The sequence below is a fragment of the Drosophila mauritiana genome, chromosome 2L (genome assembly GCF_004382145.1).
Source record: "Drosophila mauritiana strain mau12 chromosome 2L, ASM438214v1, whole genome shotgun sequence".
In the NCBI taxonomy this organism is placed as follows: Eukaryota; Metazoa; Arthropoda; class Insecta; order Diptera; family Drosophilidae; genus Drosophila; species Drosophila mauritiana.
In genome coordinates, this window is record NC_046667.1 from 18,230,354 (window position 1) to 18,241,413 (window position 11,060).

The 11,060-nt window shown below is 46.7% G+C and overlaps 5 protein-coding genes across 5 annotated transcripts; 2 read left to right on the top strand and 3 right to left on the bottom strand.

Moving 5' to 3' along the window:
- The first annotated feature begins 85 nt into the window (after positions 1–85).
- LOC117148321 (RWD domain-containing protein 4) lies at positions 86–1,097 on the top strand. Its single transcript, XM_033315657.1, has 3 exons — positions 86–293; positions 362–471; positions 544–1,097. Exons 1-3 carry the CDS (start codon positions 186–188, stop codon positions 968–970), a joined length of 645 nt encoding a protein of 214 aa, XP_033171548.1. The 5' UTR covers positions 86–185; the 3' UTR covers positions 971–1,097.
- Positions 1,098–1,195: 98 nt separating this feature from the next.
- LOC117148332 (PRA1 family protein 3) lies at positions 1,196–2,284 on the bottom strand. Its single transcript, XM_033315669.1, has one exon. The coding sequence runs from the start codon at positions 2,003–2,005 to the stop codon at positions 1,382–1,384; it is 624 nt and encodes a 207-aa protein (XP_033171560.1). The 5' UTR covers positions 2,006–2,284; the 3' UTR covers positions 1,196–1,381.
- Positions 2,285–2,887: 603 nt separating this feature from the next.
- Positions 2,888–5,199, bottom strand: LOC117148200 (FAS-associated factor 2). The gene is made up of 3 exons (XM_033315484.1): positions 4,722–5,199; positions 3,426–4,490; positions 2,888–3,368 (listed from the first exon to the last, which is right to left on the bottom strand). The coding sequence occupies exons 1-3, from the start codon at positions 4,842–4,844 to the stop codon at positions 3,162–3,164; spliced, it is 1,395 nt and encodes a 464-aa protein (XP_033171375.1). The 5' UTR covers positions 4,845–5,199; the 3' UTR covers positions 2,888–3,161.
- Positions 5,200–5,567: 368 nt separating this feature from the next.
- On the top strand, positions 5,568–8,057 carry LOC117146583. Its single transcript, XM_033312901.1, has 4 exons — positions 5,568–5,844; positions 5,904–6,198; positions 6,274–7,118; positions 7,175–8,057. Exons 1-4 carry the CDS (start codon positions 5,655–5,657, stop codon positions 7,786–7,788), a joined length of 1,944 nt encoding a protein of 647 aa, XP_033168792.1. The 5' UTR covers positions 5,568–5,654; the 3' UTR covers positions 7,789–8,057.
- A 15-nt stretch (positions 8,058–8,072) lies between these two features.
- On the bottom strand, positions 8,073–10,556 carry LOC117146591 (ATP-sensitive inward rectifier potassium channel 15). The gene is made up of 5 exons (XM_033312914.1): positions 10,114–10,556; positions 9,753–9,951; positions 8,990–9,385; positions 8,807–8,913; positions 8,073–8,469 (listed from the first exon to the last, which is right to left on the bottom strand). The coding sequence occupies exons 1-5, from the start codon at positions 10,341–10,343 to the stop codon at positions 8,073–8,075; spliced, it is 1,329 nt and encodes a 442-aa protein (XP_033168805.1). The 5' UTR covers positions 10,344–10,556.
- Between the last annotated feature and the right edge of the window lie 504 nt (positions 10,557–11,060).

The window sequence follows — 11,060 nt, forward strand, 5'->3', positions numbered from 1 at the left end:
AGGCCGCATGCGAAAGTGGAGACAAGCTATAACTGATTTAAATTAGAACGGTCTCACATCCACCGGTGGCCAGCTGATTGTTACTGTTGCTTTTGTTTTTGTTACAAAATCACTTATGATTTTTGTGTTGTTTTAACAAAAAATGTTAAAATCTTAAACAGTAAAGATAATCCACACAATTTACCATGAGCTCGCCACTGGAACAGCAAACGGAAGAACGGGAGGCATTGCAGTCAATATACGAGGGCGACACGAACTTCAAGGAAATAGATAGCGTCACATTTCAGTACAAAGTAAGCCACATGGATAAAAAAAATGCACACAAATATGTTAATTTTGAATATAATAAATGAAATTTTAGTATGGCGAAGAGGATAACTACAAGTCGTTTTTGGTCGAGCTCAAGTGGGGCGAAAATTACCCGGATGAGGCGCCAGCGATCAACATGAACGCGTTTTACAATAGGAATCTGTAAGTGGATCGGTATTCCCTGGGAAATTGGAGTATGTTTAGCTCTAAAGACTACGCTTTCCTATTCAACAGACTGCCAGCTGTCAAGGAAGGGATCCAAACGGCTCTGAGTACGGAAGCGGACCAATGGCTGGGCTGTGGTATGACATATACCCTGTTCGAATGCCTTAAGGACAACCTGGAGCAACTAACCGCAGAGCAACCCGAATCCGCTCCCACGGTAGCGTTAGTGGATGATGGCGTGGGTGCTCTAAAGATCTCCGATCCCAATGCCGATGCGGAGTCCAAGAAGAAGGAGCCCAAAAAAGAGCACTTGACTAAGGCGCAAAAGCGCCGGCAGTGGGAGAGAACCGATCACAAAGGAGACCGGGAACGTGGCTGGGATTGGGTGGACCTCGTCAAGCATTTATCGCAGACGGGTGGCAAAAACGATGACGCTCTCACTGCCGCCGAAATCGCAGCGTCCAACGCTCCAGCTCTCCATCCCCTGAACAACTAAAATGCCTACCAACTAAAAATAGGAGTAAAAACAGCGAGGAAACCTCAAATTGAAATCAAAAGCCAATACCGTTTTAATGTGATAGAATAAATGCGAGTGACTGCATGCGCGGCTATCATAAAATCTATTTACGCTACTAACTATTAAAGGTTGCAACTTTTGATTTGGGTGCGAGGATTGGCCCTTATAAGATTAGATAACCTTTAGAGGAGCAACACAGCGAAATTCCTGGGAAAACTTTATTGACATTTGTAATATTTGCGTTACATGATGGCTGCATAAAATCATAGTTTAATACAAAAGTAAAAATAAAAAGCGATTATAATACCGGGATTTGCTTTGCAAGGATCAACATTGACAAGGATAACTAGCGATAAAAACGATCATTCCAATTGTGTCAAACGGGTCAGTCTAATTAAAGACGCCTTCGGCCCGGACATTTAGGGCATCCAGAAAGGAGCCCATGGGAGTGGAGGGAGCAAAGCTCTCGATGCTGTTGGTCAGCTTGTTCTTGATGTTTCGCAGTCGCAAGGAGGCGTGGATGAAGGTCAGCGAAATAGGCAGCAACACGGTGAAAATCGTCAAGAGCACTGCGCTCAGCAGGTGCAGAAGGAGATAACCTCCGAGCAGAGCTCCAGCCAGTATGTACCACTTCTGTTGGGCATTCTGCTCCGCTGCATTGGCATTTCCGCCAGTCAGACGACTGGCGATGAAGTTCTTCTTCGACTTTCCGCTGAAGAACTGCCAGATAACGCCTATGATCAAAGCCTGCACCAGCAGACCAGTAATAATCTTTGAAGGATTGCAGAAAATCATCAAAGCGTAGATGGTAAGGAAGAGCAAAAAGTAATTTGTTTGGTAGTAGAGCAGGTTCTTCACCACCCGGTTGCCCCACTTCTCAAAATCCTTGAGATTGGGCAGTTGGAACCGAGCCGATCCCAGGATGAAGTCATCGAGGGTTCGCAGAGGCGGCAACTGAAGATTGCCGGACAAGGCGGCGGCTGCATCGCCCACGGAAGTGGAGGGCGTTGTCATGGTCTTCGGTTTATTGCGGATGTCCTGCTGGCTCTTGTCCTGCTGAAAGAGCTTCTGATAGCTCGGTTGACGTAGGCTCCGTGCGACGTTGCGAACCTCCTCCACGTTGAGCAGATTAGAAGTCAACTGCCGAATTTTCGGCCGCAAGCCTGTAGTTGCTGATTTTCCCCTTTTCCCGGGCAGCAGACGCGTCCTCTCGTCGTCGGTGAACCAGTCGTTATTGTCCTCTTGCTCACTATTATCCTCCAATCCTCGGAATTCCAGCGTATATGCAGATTTTCACACGACTCCGTCGTGACTTTCGTGCTGACTAACAAGCAATGACTATGGGATTCTGGAGGTGGGCTCGTGACTGCTGCCGTGAGTACACAAGAAGGAATTGTATAGACTCGTTGCACTTTTTAACTTTACCCATTTTAATCATTCGCTAGCAATGAAATTGTCAAATTAATTGACATTTCGACAATCAAAATATTAGTTAAATATTAGGCATTAAGTGCGTGAGTCGTAATAGTCCATCACCATGAGCTATCGATAGGTACACATGTCGTTGCCACACCAAAAATTAAAAAATATATTTTAAACTGAAGTTTGGTTTTTCTTTTGATATTCAGTAAACTTACGAGAAGCCCATACAATAGAAAAGCACTTGTTTGGTGTTTTAAAGTAATGTCTGTATAACTATATTTTTATGATCAACTGTCCCGAACTTGTGTATTTCTCGTTCTCACTTAAAATGATTATTTATAACTTCAATCTGACCACATTCAAATTGAATTCAAACTCTGTCAAATAACAAGAATGTGGCTCTATTTTCCGTTAAACAGACGGAAGTATAAGTACAGCTAACATAACAACGCATCTTAAATAAAAAGAACTGAATTGTGGTTCACGGAAATTATTCTGGAAACGATTTTTACTGATGTGTGAATGTTTGAGAAACAGGTTGGTTGGTGGTGTTGGGCAGATTAGAGAATCAACCTAAACATTGTTAAACAATTATTAATATTAATGTTCATGATTAAATTAGGAATAGTTTCTCTGTTTATCCTCCGACTTGGACGTTGACTACGACTACTTAAAACTTGGTTCAAGTTTTGGTAATGCGTTGCTGCTGGTAACACGATGATGCTTTCATTTGGTAAGTGGTGCTTGGTTACGCTTCCAGATCGTTAACGAACAGCACCTCGCGGTTCTTGAGTCCCACAGCCTGAAGGCTTTTGGTCAGCGTCTCCTTGGCTGTGCCTGCTTCCCCAGCGGCATCCAAATTCGCTTTCGAGAAGAGCACGCGCTTTGGGAAATTCGTTGTGATCTCGAACTCATCCGGCGAATCGGGATGGCAGAAGAGATAGTGATAAACGTCCTGCAAAAATATCAGATAATCAATCCCAAATTAGCAGTTTAAATTTGTGTAACTCACAAGCACCGAATCCGTCTGGTTAAATCGGCGCTCTAGGCGTGTTCCACTGGGCAGCTTGAATACAACTGCGATGGCGCCGACAGCATCCGCTGCCGGCTCGGATGGCACCAGAGTGGCCAGCTCGATCTTTTGCCGGGCAATCTCCTCCTTGCGAAGCTCGACATCGCGTCGAGCTTGTTCCACAGCCTCCTCCGCCTGCCGGACGGCATCTCGCTCCCTTTGGCGCTGACGCTCCTTCTCCTCGTCCGCAAGCAAACTCTGCTCGTAGGCCTCGTCCTGCTGTCTTCTTAAAGTCTGTGTTAAATTCCGCTCCAAGCGATCTGCACGCGCTTGACTCAGCCACACCTCGTTGGCGTTCGTCACCGACTGGAGGCGACGGAGCAGCTCTTCGGGCGTACAATCTCCCTCGAAGCGTCCGACGATCATCATGCGATTTGCTCGAAGGCTGATCATCACCATCGTTGGGTAGCTGCGCACCGTGATCGACTGCATCACCCGGTAACCCTCCGGCGTGGCTACGTCGCATCCCCATAACAGAGTGTGTGTATTAATGTAGTCAATGACCGATCTTGACGACAGTGTGTTGCGGCAGAACGATTCCACATCTGGGTTCTTGGTGGGATCCTTGTGCAGGTAAACGATTAGAAAGCGCAGCTCCTGCTTAGCATCGTTCAGGGCCTGGGCATATGTGCCCTGATAGAAGACCGGGTGCTCGGGATACCTTTCGTAGTATTCCCTAATAAACTTCATCACATCGCCCAGTGGATCTGTCACCAAGCGGGCTTCGTTTCCGCCGCCCAGGTTGACAAACGCACTGACGATGCTCGTCACGGTGGAATAGAAGTATTGAAATACGAAGTTAATCACGTATCCAAGAATGCCGGTGAAGCTGCGGGGAACGGGGCCACTGGGCACCCGGCTAACCGTCCTTCCGCCAGGCATGTTGGCGGAAAACACCTGCTGCAGGAAGCGGTCGTTAACGACAGCGGGCGCTCGGACATCTGTGGAGGCGGCGAACATAGTGGGACGGCCCTCGCGGATATTTAGCTGCTCCTGGAAGGCTACCTGCAAATTTAGATATGTCAAATGGTAAATAAGCTGGTATTTCCTATTGCAGGGCGAATATGGCCCATTGAAAAAAAAAAAACATATATAAAAATAATTTCGTATAAAATGATTACTATCTTTAGTCGTTGGTAGTAGTATTTTTCCAGCCACCACTGTATGAAGGACTGGCGTCTTACGTGTCCCTGTTATTCTGACATTCACTGTGTGGGCATATTAACATATGCATACCTCGAGATCCCATTGGTGTCTGATTAGGACGTCGCGACAGACGTTCATGTCCTCGATGCCGGTGAGATCCTGGAACTGGAGCACCTTCTCCGTCTGTTCGTTGGTCAGTCCATCAGCTTCCATATTTCCTGCAGTTGAAGGCCTCCGTTCCCAGTTGACGTTGTTGTTGGCTTCTACGCAGTGCGTGCGTATGTGTGTGTGCTTGTGTGGGTGCCAATGGGCCGTGACTGTCTCTGTGGTGTTGTTTTTGTTGTAAGCTGGCCTTTGTCCAGTGGCTCAGCCGCTGCGGCGAGGGACGGGGGATGAGTAGCGTGGGCACTAAATGCTTCTACTGGTCGCCAGGAATCATTTCAACGCACGCCAAATTGCCGCACTACAAGGTGTTTAACATTTCTCGGCAATTTATTTCTTTTCTGCAGGTGATTGCTTGCTCTTCTTCTTGCCTTTCTGCCAATGATCCGATGAATTTAATTGTGAATGACTAGTGTGACCGCGCAGGCCGAAGTGTTCTCACTGCGAACTCCAGCGGTCACAACAGCTGCTATTTGCGCACTAACAATTTGAGTTCGCTTATTAAAAAAATATTTTTCTTATTTATTTGATCTCTATGCCTGGCGCTGTAAAACACAGAACTGATTAAAAGCAATATTGACATTTATTTCAAAGGTGTCAGATGAAGACAAGGAGTAGTGGAATCAGCCTATTTGTCTTCATTAAAAGCAATATTGACATTTATTTCAAAGGTGTCAGATGAAGACAAGGAGTAGTGGAATCAGCCTATTTGTCTAACATCTAACTTTCGGTTCTAACTTGGAGAACCGACGGAAGAGCTTTGGAATTTTCAGGTAATAAAGCGGCGGGCACATTCTTTAATCAATCCCAACAAAAGCACTCAAATTTGAATTGTGTAAATATCTGAAGAAATAGTTAAAAATGTATGTGATTTCCACGTCTAAGAAAACCGTGCTCTCCGACTTCGCGGATCTGGAGACAAAGTCTGAGTATGTGCACCAGAATGCAGAGCCCACGGACTTTCAGTTCAACGGCCAGCGCCGGGTCTTCGTGGAGGTGGATAAAATGGCGGGCTTGGCCGTGATGCGAATAAAGGAGAAGGATGGCAAGAGTAAGAGAGAAGTGCGAATCCCCCAATCCAACGGATGTAATAAACTTCCCATTTCACAGCGCCCGAGATTCAACGAGTCCGTAAGCTCACCATCGATAATGCCTTCTGTGTGGCGTGTGCCAAACAATCCCTGGAAGAGATCGCCGTGGGCCAGAGCGGTTGTGTTAAGCTATACAACTTCCGGACGGCACAACTTATCCACCGTTTTCCGGCGGACCCGCAAAGGAGTACTGTCCTCTACATGGACTACAACAATACGGACGAGTATATAGCCGCCGTGCGCGATGGCGGGGACATCAGTATCTTGGGCACCAAGACCAAGCAGAAGACCAACACCTTCACCATAGATGGCGAGTAAGTAAAGGACATAATAACATAGGCATCTTAGAACAAGATTGCATTAACCTTTCGCTATCCTGTTCATATAAGCTCTACTCTTGTGCGCTTTCATCCGAGCAAACGCTTCCATTTGTCAATCGCTTCCTATAAAGGAGCCGTGACCGTCTATGATGTGCAGGGAATGCGGAAGATTTTCCATGCCAGCGAAGCGCACAGTGCTCCCTGCCGGGACATCAGTATGTGCGCATCCCAGCCGGCGCTGCTGGTCAGCGTGGGCTACGATTGCAAGATAAACATCTTCGACATTCGACGAAATCGTGCTCAGGCATCCACGGATCGCCTGACCTACTCGCATCCACTATCGACGGTGGCGCTGAGTGAATGTGGCACTTACCTTTGTGCTGGAAACCTTAAGGGCGAATTGATAGCCTATGATATGAGGAGTACGAAGGCTCCGCTGGCCGTGAGGAGTGTTCATGATGCGGCTGTGACACGTGTAGCCTTTGTGCCCGTGCCAAGTGTGGATAGCCAGCAGAACGGTAGCCTCAACAGCTCCGAAAATGCAACTGGTTTGACGGCCGAAGCTCCTCGTGTAGAGCGCAGGCCCAGCGATGAGTTGCGTAAATCGATTGCCGCTAATTTGTTGAGCACCCAAAACCATCATCTGACCAGTCTGGGTTACGGCGTGTCAACACCTACCATAGTTCGCCGCGATTCCTTTTGCGAGTTCCTGGATGCCCAAGGTCCGAGGGCTGTGGATCGCATGTCGACCCGCTTGGGCGCCTCTTACAGAGATAGTTTTGACTGGGAGACGCTCAACCGAAAACCGCAACCTAATGAAACTGCCAACCGTCAAAGTCTTTGTCCTCCAGTGGCATCTGGCCCCACCTCGGTGGATAACTCCGTCAACAGCTCCACCACGGAGTCACTGCAACGCAAGTTACTGTAGAGATTATTTTTTTTTTAGTTTTAATAAGCTTATTATTTGCAGAGACCTTAAGCGGCCCATTGAAAGATCGGAGCAATATTTCTGGAGACGGAAAACTGATGAAGATCGCCGAGACGGACGAGCTCTGCGAGGAGCAGTCTGCCAACATTTCCGTGGCCAGCAGCACAGGAGGCGGCAGCGACAAAGAGAATCCCCCGCCGGTAGACGCAGAAATGAAACGACGTCTGCGCCTACTTTCGGCCAGTCGAAACAGTACCCCGCACCATGCTAACATCACACCACAATCCTCAAATCCTCTCTTGAAGCCTCAGCAGTTGCTGGCCAAATCGTCAAGCGGACTTTCCGCCCAAATGGATGCAGATTGGCGCAAGGAATTCAGCGAGCTAAGAGATTTTGTAGACCAGCGCTGCGAGAAGGTGGAGCGGGAACTCGAGTATGTTACCTTCTCTAATCAGCGGGTACTGGCTAATAAGATGACCAAATACATGGACCAGCAGGCGGAAAACACAAGGGAGATCCGGGACGCCCTAGCTTTACTACTTCAAGGAGATAGCTTCATGCGCGAGTTCTCGCGCCTTAAAAATGAAAACGAAATGTTGAAGGCCAAATTGAAGTTCTACCTGGAGCAGGAGCAAACGGAATCATGCGGAGAGTAAAATGAGCGGAAGACATGTTAATAATTAATTGAAACATTGTTATTATTGTATTTAATTTATTGTTATTTTCAACTATTAGTAACATTTTTCAAAATATGTTTTGGCGTCTCATGAATCTTATGAAAATTTTAATTCGTCAATCGATACATTTAGATAATATTTTACAAATGTCTTAGAATATTTACCGCGGTCTATAAAATGTTTTTGAATTCGTTATTAATATAGTGCTGCCAAAAGTGTAATGCGATAAGAAAGGTTCTTAAAATGTATTTTATAAAAACTTTTCACTTTCTGTATTCCAGCTTTAAGTGATCATTTTTTGGACTCACGATGGGCATGTCCACCGATATGGTCCTGTTAAAGTTCTCGTAGTCGACAATATAGCGCTCGTTTTGAGCGTCGTAATGTATGATATTGACGAACCGTTGGCCCCAGAAAATCTCCCTTGGCAGATAGGACGTCTTGGCCTCCGTCATCTGCGCCGTGGCAGGCGAAGTGCCCACAATGGACACATACAACTCGAATTGGGCAGCATTGAAGAGTTTCGCTGTGGTGAACTGGGACAACGGACTGGTCTCATCGATGACATGGCACACCACATCGGGCCAGAGAATAATCTGCTCCCCATTCCCCTCCAGCTTCAGTTCCACGTGACTTTTAATAGTCTCACCCTCGCGCGTGCTGTCAGCGAAATAGATAAGATGGTGGGGGTTCGTATTAGTTGCTTGTTTTATCCAGCAGCAAGTACTATCTAAATGGAAGGTCAGTTAATTTAGGATTTTCCTTATGACTGGGTCAATATTTAAGGAGTCAAGTGTGATTAGAGTGGTTCTATAGAATTTTTAAATTGTTTATTTAAATATTAACTTCCAATTCCTTTACCATAACTTATTAAATGTCGAGCTAACTTTGAAGATCGAAATGATACATATATAAATTTATAGCCAGATTATAATCAGACTATAGTCAGATTGTACTTAAGTATTGGGATTTTCCCGAAAATGCAACAGTGACTCACCGCTTGTCCACGATGATGTAGACTCGTATTTTGGACTCGATGGACTGCTGCTCGCGGGGATCGCAGACGCGGAATAGCAAACAAAGCCTGCCGTCGCGATAACAGATCTACGTGAGATAATCGCTAAAGGATGGATCCGAATGGATGGGTGTGCTCCTCGCCCAGTGGAGGTAGTTTACTTACCACCGCCTTATCGCTGAACTTCAGCTTGGTCAGCTGCCTTGCTGGCCGTGCGGTCTTGGCATAGATCACACTCACCATACAGCCCTCGATTAGGGCCGCACTCACCATCTGCATGACGAACAGGAAGATCGTCTCCGGACACTCCTCGCTGGCGTACTTTTCGCCGAATCCGAGGGTCGTCTGTGTTTCCACAGAGTATATGATCATGGCCACCCAGCTGTTCACCCCGTAGATGCAGGGGTCGACGCCCTCACCCATTCGCTTACCACTTACCGGATCGAAGATGAAGTCACCGTGCGAGTAGGCCACCACGTAGCAGAGGGCGGCGAAGAGCAGCCAGCTGAGGAAGTAGCTGCCCAGGAATAGGGTCAGCATATACTTCCACTCCAGTTCCATCTGTGCGATTGGAAAGAAACGACCTTTATGGATTACCAATGATTGAAAATACGTCCCATTTTAATAGCTTTACTGCATATTCCCCCAATTTAGCAAGTGGATATGTGGTTGGTTAATACGTATTTATTAATATGTGTGAGTATTTTAGTCGGTCATGGCTTGATTAATGTACTACAGACTATATGCTGAACGTGACGCGCTCGTTTTGGTTAGGATTAGACTTCGAAAGATGGGGACTCAGGTGCGGTGGCTCATTGGCCAGTTCATCGAGTCTGCGCTGAATACTTGGCGTTATGCTATACACATCCGATCGCGATTGATCGGCTCTGGGCGTTGACGATTTCCTGTGGCCGAACCAGGATCTTACCAGCGTGGTGACCAGATCCCGCATGTAGCGCCATGACTTCTCCGGAATGCGCCGGAACACAACGTTCTCCTTGCCGTTCTTTTCCATCACGCGATTAAGACTGCGCCTTAGTCCATCGGAGGAGGAAGTCCGCGGTCCGGATCCCAAATCTGGAGTAAGCTCTATCGTACTGCCCGCCCAGTCGTGTGCGTAGGGGAAACTAAACGTGGGTTTATAGAAAATTTAGTTCATACAAAAGAAGGGTTTTCGTTTCATTAAACCCTTATTTAAAGAAAAAATTCAACTCACTCCCCTTCATCGTAACCATAGTCATTATAAAAACTATCTGATTAGTAATTCCTTTTGCCTAAACTCAACTCACTTCTGCTCGCTGCGGGTTTCTAGGTGATCCCCGGCTGCTTTTGACCTTCTGCGCCGTACGAAGCCCGGACTTTCCGGATAGTAATCCGACGCATTGACCGTCTCCTTTTCGGAGGAACGGAGCAGCGGCTTCTGCTCCAGTGGCTTGGGCTTCACCGGCATGGAGGTGGAGCGGTGCATGGGTAGGGAATCCGTGGCAGCAGCTCCCAGGGGAGATGCGTCCGATTGCATGACCGGGATTCAGCTATTGCCGCCAACGCAGACGCGGGATCACTGACGAGAGCGTGGCCTATAATTGTCGGAAATTTGGGGCAATTTCACTCGAACGCGTAGATCTGCGTTTTAATTTTAATTGAATTGAATTAGGCTGCAGTGGCCCACGGCTACGATTTATAGTGAGAGCGAGAGCTCAACTTGATTGCCTGACCGCTTGACACTGACTAAGTCCGCGTCCATACTATCTGCCCCTTGAAGATGTGCATTTGGATTTATTTATTATCTGGTTCGTGGGGCATATGACAGCGGTTGTCCGCCGCCCGCCGAGATTAGTGCCTCGAAATGTGCCCCAAGATCTAAAGTAATAGTCGGACGCTATCAGTGTATTTATTTTGCGAACGATCAAATATTGTCCTAAGTCTGGCAAATATTTCACTTTTAATACGTCGGGAGGGCAGCACAATCTTTTGCATCTGCATCTCTTGACTGGAAGTAGATAGTGTTTGGTAAGATATCCGGTTACGTTTGATTTTGGCGCCCACACTCGATCGAGGCACTTGTGTAAGAACATTTTAAGGCCTGATAAGGAAACTATTATAATAGAATTTTAATAGAACTGCGACTTAAATTGTATTTAATTTCCTTATTTTTGAACAAAGCTTAAAATAGGTGATAAAAGTCATCTTACCTAAATTCTCAAGCTAAAAATAAAATATTGGGCCTGATTAAAAA